The sequence below is a fragment of the Gossypium hirsutum genome, chromosome A08 (genome assembly GCF_007990345.1).
Source record: "Gossypium hirsutum isolate 1008001.06 chromosome A08, Gossypium_hirsutum_v2.1, whole genome shotgun sequence".
Taxonomy (NCBI): Eukaryota; Viridiplantae; Streptophyta; class Magnoliopsida; order Malvales; family Malvaceae; genus Gossypium; species Gossypium hirsutum.
In genome coordinates this window covers 121,067,463-121,072,844 of record NC_053431.1, presented here as the reverse complement: position 1 = coordinate 121,072,844, position 5,382 = coordinate 121,067,463, and the positions used below count along the sequence as shown (strand labels likewise).

General features: G+C 39.7%; 1 protein-coding gene across 1 annotated transcript; it reads right to left on the bottom strand.

Moving 5' to 3' along the window:
- Positions 1 to 1,557: 1,557 nt before the first annotated feature.
- On the bottom strand, positions 1,558 to 2,279 carry LOC107942170 (uncharacterized). The gene is made up of 2 exons (XM_016875808.1): positions 2,022 to 2,279; positions 1,558 to 1,908 (listed from the first exon to the last, which is right to left on the bottom strand). The coding sequence occupies exons 1-2, from the start codon at positions 2,277 to 2,279 to the stop codon at positions 1,558 to 1,560; spliced, it is 609 nt and encodes a 202-aa protein (XP_016731297.1).
- Between the last annotated feature and the right edge of the window lie 3,103 nt (positions 2,280 to 5,382).

Sequence of the window (5,382 nt, the reverse complement as noted above, 5' to 3'; positions counted from 1 at the left end):
CCCAGGACTTCTCCAACACTTCTCAGCATGCTTAACCACTAAAACAAGCCTTCAACTACGAAATTTTCACGCACAACAAAATATTATAAGCTACCTTCAACTGCTCCTATGCTCAAGGCCCAAAACTTCTAGGCCTAAATTCAGGGTATTACAATCAAAATGGACAAGATGAAACTTTATTGAGAGCGAAGCTAAAAGTAGAAAATTAATCAATATAACAAATTTTTCTAAGGTACAAAAAATGTAGAAGATGAAAAATAGGTGCCCCAGATATCACAACATGAGCTTATCTATTTGGACTGTTCGAAAACCATTGAGAGTCAGATATGTGTTTAGGAGGCCCGAGGTATTTTGTTGATGCCCCAAAATGCAACGTTCCTCCTTCTTGTTAATTCTGGTAGAACAATACCATAACATGCCCTACCTTTAATCAAAATTTGAGCTGCCCTTTTCTGGGTTTTCAACTCAAAACCTCTTTGGTTTGAAGGCGCCATTTGCGAGTTTTCACATTGGCCTCTCCCTTTTCAGGTGAAGTACTTCTTGACGGAATTTGAGTTTACTGGGTTGGGGAGGTTTTTACTGTCCATTTTCGTTAATATCAGCGCCCCCCAGAAAAAGCCTTTTTTACCACATAAGGTCCTTCCCAATTTGGCATCCATTTCCCAATGAAATCTTTTTGCATAGGAAAAATCTGTTTCAATACCAAATCTCCCTCATAGAATATTCTGGGGTGAACTTTTGCTGTAAGCTCGCATCATTCGCTTCTGGTACATTTGACCATGACGAATAGCCCTTAGCCTCTTTTCCTCAATTAAGTTTAGTTGATCGTATCGGGATTGGATCATTCTGCTTCGTCCAACTTCAATTCTGAAAAAACTTAGAGAGAAGGAATTTCAACTTCAATAGGCAAAACTACCTCCATCCCATAAACCAACGAGTAGGGTGTTGCCCCAGTAGAAGTTCTGACAGATGTTCGATAGGCAAAGAAAGCAAAGGGTAATTTTTCATGCCAATCCCTATAGGTCTCAGTCATTTTCCCCCACAATCTTCTTAATATTTTTATTAGCAGCCTTAACTGCCTCGTTCATTTTCGGGCGATACGGTGATGAGTTGTGGTTCTTAATTTTGAACTGACTGCAAACCTCCACTATCACGTTGTTATTCAAATTTAACGCGTTGTCGGATACGATCCTCTCTGACATGCCATATCAACATATGATCTCTTTCTTTAAGAACTTACTACCTACTGACTTTGTGACATTGGTGTATGAAGTAGCCTCTACCCATTTGGTAAAGTAATCAATAACCACAAAATTCAATTGATGTACATTAGAAGCCTTCGGCAAAATTAGCACAACGACGTCAATGCCCCACATTGAGAAAGGCCACGGAGAAGTCATAACATGAAGAGGTGAATGAGGCACATGGATCTTGTTTCCATAAATTTGACACTTATGGCATTTCTTGGTGTAATTGATGCAATCCGCTTCCATCATGGACTAGTAATACCCGAATCTTATAATTTTCCTACCATCGTAAAACCATTAGCATGCGTCCCTAGACACCTTCGTGGACTTCCTCTAGGATTTCCATGGCTTCAACAGTGTTAACACATCTTAACAACACCTGATATTTCCTTCTTTTATACAGGATCTCTCCATCTAAGATATAGTCACTAGTCAGCCTCCTTAACGTTTTCTTATCATTATCAATTGCCTGACCAGGGTATTCACGATTCTTCACATATCGCAGAATGTCATGGTACCAAGGATAATCATCTTTCCCCTTTTCTTCGTCGATATTGTAGCAATGAGTAGGAAGCTCACAAATACTCATCTGAATCTGCTTCATATCTTCTCGTTTATTTACTCTGGTCATTGAGGCTAATGTGGCTAAGGCATCAGCTATCTAATTTTCATCTAGCGATCATCAAACACTTTGATTAAATCTAAAACTAGCTTTCGATAGTTGACCAACTTTGGGTCTCTTGTTTCCCATTCACCCTTGAGGTGGTAGATCACCAGCGCAGAATCCCTATACACCTCTGGCACCTTGATTTTACGCTCTATGGCCGCACCGATTCCTATGATACATGCTTCGTACTCTACCATATTATTTTTGCAATCAAAATCTAATTTGCAAGTGAATGGATAATGGTCTCCCTTTGGGGATATCAGGACTGGCCCAATTCCATTACCAACGGCAATTGATGCTCCGTCGAAATTCAGTTTCCAAGGATGATCTTCTAGAATGTCTACTTGGGTAGTTGCCACATACATTAGATTTTCATTGGGGAAATCAAAGTTCAAAGGCTCATAATCTTCCAAAGCTCTACTGGCTAGAAAATATGCTATTGCACTCCTTTTTACAGCCTTCTGGTTCATATAAACTATGTCGAATTCAGAAAGTAGAATTTTCCATCGGGCCATCCTTCCATTCAGAGCAGCTGACTCAATCATGTATTTAAGAGAGTCTAATTTTGAGATTAACTAAGTCGTATGATACAACATATACTGTCTCAATCTCTAAGTTGTCCAAACCAAAGCACAACATATCTTCTCAATTGGCGAATATCTCATCTCACACTCAGCGAATTTCTTACTGAGGTAGTATATCACATTTTCTTTCTTTCCTGTTTCGTCGAATGGTCAAATACTGTCAAATACAATATCAATGGTTTGCCTAGGCTAGGTGGCGTGAACACTAGGGGATTGAAAAAATATTATTTTACCTTGTTGAAGGTTTTCTGACATTCATCATCCCACACACTGGGTTGTGTTTCTTGAGAAGACGAAATATGATATCACATTTCTCAGTCAGTTGTGAGATGAATTACGTAATGTAATTTAGTCTTCCTAGAAAACCTCGAACTTCCTTCTGAGTGCGTGGCAGGGGCAACTGTTGTATAGCTTTGACTTTGTCAGGGTCAACCTCAATTCCTTTTTCACTGACGACGAAACTTAGCAGTTTTCCTAATCTAGCCCCGAATATATATTTTGTTGGATTGAGCTTTAGCTGGATTTTTCTCAGCCTCAAGAACAATTCCCTCAAAATATGTATGTGTTCTTTTTTCAGTTCGATATTTTACGATCATATCATCAATGTAAACCTCAATTTCCTTATGCATCATGTCATGAAACAAGGTTACCATGGCCCTTTGATACGTTGCTCCCGCATTCTTCAACTTGAACGGCATCTTCTTGTAGCAAAAGGTTCCCCAAAAAGTTATGAATGTGGTTTTTTCCATGTCTTCAGGATGCATTTTTATCTGATTGTACCCAGAGACACCATCTATGAAGGAGAACAATGAGTAACCAGCTGTGTTGTCCACCAAAGTGTCAATATGAGACAGTGGGAAGTTGTCCTTTGGGCTGGCCTTATTCAAGTCCCTGTAATCTACACACATCCGCACTTTTCCATCTTTCTTAGGGACTGGGACGACATTGGCTTGTAAGAACTCAGCATCAATTTTTTTCCTGACCTCTTCCCTTATTTTTACTGTAACATCAGGTATCATCATTCGAAACTTCTATTGCACAGGCTTGCACTCTTCTTTTATGGAGATTCGGTGTGCCGCAATGTTAGCGCTTAGCCCCAGCATATCTTGATACGATCACGCAAAGACATCTTTAAACTCTTGTAGTAGTTTAATGATGTCTCGCTTTGCCTCCTCGGTTATGCAAGTTTCGATTTTCACTTCTTTCCCTTCTTCCAAAGTCACATTCTCGGTTGTCTCTTTATAGGGTAGAATCTGTTTCTCTTCCCGTTCTACCATCCTTAGCAAATCCAGAGATAACCCATAATCTTCGTTATCTTCGAAATCCTGAATCCCTCTAAACACATATCTCACTCAAGAGGAGATTCTGGCTCCCTAACAGTGTCGCTCGTTTCATTGATATCCGGAGACGTATTGTAACACGAAAGAAATATCCAAAGAATAAATCGAAGAGTGGCTTATTTGTACGGCATGATTATGAATGTACTGAGAATATGAAAGAATATTTGCTCAAAATGAGATTCAAAAATGCATTTCTTATTAAAAATAAATATGTTTGAACATGAGCCTATTTCACAAAAGATTCTTATTATTTTTAGGCTTAAAACAATAAGTGTATTCTGAACATTACTCTATATTAGCTCTAAGAACTATAGGAATTTCTTCCACAGTCTGATTGTTTAGAACACTGTCATGCTCATAAGGACGAATGCCTGATAAGTCTCCTTCCATCACTCACTCCTCAAATATGGCGTTGATGCTCAAATTGCCCATCAAATCTTCAGTTGTCCATTCTCTTGTCATCTCTGATTTAAGATGAATAATTACTCCTGACACGAATGTATTGTATATGTAGGGAAATGTCATCGACTCCCACTTGACCTCTGGCCCACTCAATTGTGCCCTTCCTCTATCCTGTTTCCTCTCCAATTCTTCCTTCCTTTGTCTGGTGTTTGGCCTATACCCCAAATCAAAACGATCCCGCTTGCTAGCTAAACTTGGCTCTCCGACCCATCCGTGAAGGTATTTTTCGAGTCCCTTTCCAGGCAATGCCCTTTTTTCTACCATCAGTCGTAAGCTCATCCTCGTAGCTTCGGATATTTTTGGCATTGGGATCTTGTCTCCATTGATCATAAAAGTCGCATTAACAAATTCCAATGACCGAAAGGAACACTCAATTGCTTCATCATCTTTCTCAATGTACAGCGCATCACTAGTAACAGATGCGATAATGTCCTCCTCTGTATTTATAGTTATCAGCCGACCCTTTGTTACCAACTTCAGCTTCTGGTGCAATGATGATGGTACCGCTCCCACTGAGTAAATCTAAGGGCCCCCAAGTAAATAATTATAAGAGGGTCTGATGTCTATCATGAGAAAGTCTACCTCGTACGTGTTGGGTCCGATCAAAAAGGGGATCTCAATCCTACCCATTACTTTCCTCTAGGTGCCATCGAATGCTCTCACTATATTCTGACATGTCTTCATATGAGAGCTATCTATAGGTAATCTATTCAATATCGACAAGGCCAAGACATTCAGTACCGACCCATTGTCAATTAATACCCCCGGTAGTGTATACCCTTTTCACCGGATAGTGGTGTGCATTGCCTTGGTGGACCCCATACCACGTGGCGATATCTCATTATAGCTAAAAGAAATGAAGTTATCGGCCCTTATATTGCTGACAAGATGGTCTAGGTTATTCACCGAAATGTCTTCAGCGGCATATGTTTCATTCAACATCTTCATCAACGCATTACGATGTAACTCTAAATTTTGGAGCAAATCTAGTACCGATGTGCGTGCTAGCTGCTTGTGCAACTATTCCACAACACTATACTCACTATGTTTTAGGAACTTCAAAAATTCTTTAGCTTCATCCT

What these genes read in the sequence shown, in the direction of transcription:
- LOC107942170 (XM_016875808.1), bottom strand. Translation starts at nt 2,279, where the DNA reads ATGTATGTGGCAACTACCCAAGTAGACATTCTAGAAGATCATCCTTGG. An exon ending in TGTATAGGGATTCTGCGCTG is followed by an intron (nt 1,909 to 2,021) that starts GTGATCTACCAC and finishes GATGAAAATTAG; the next exon opens with ATAGCTGATGCCTTAGCCAC.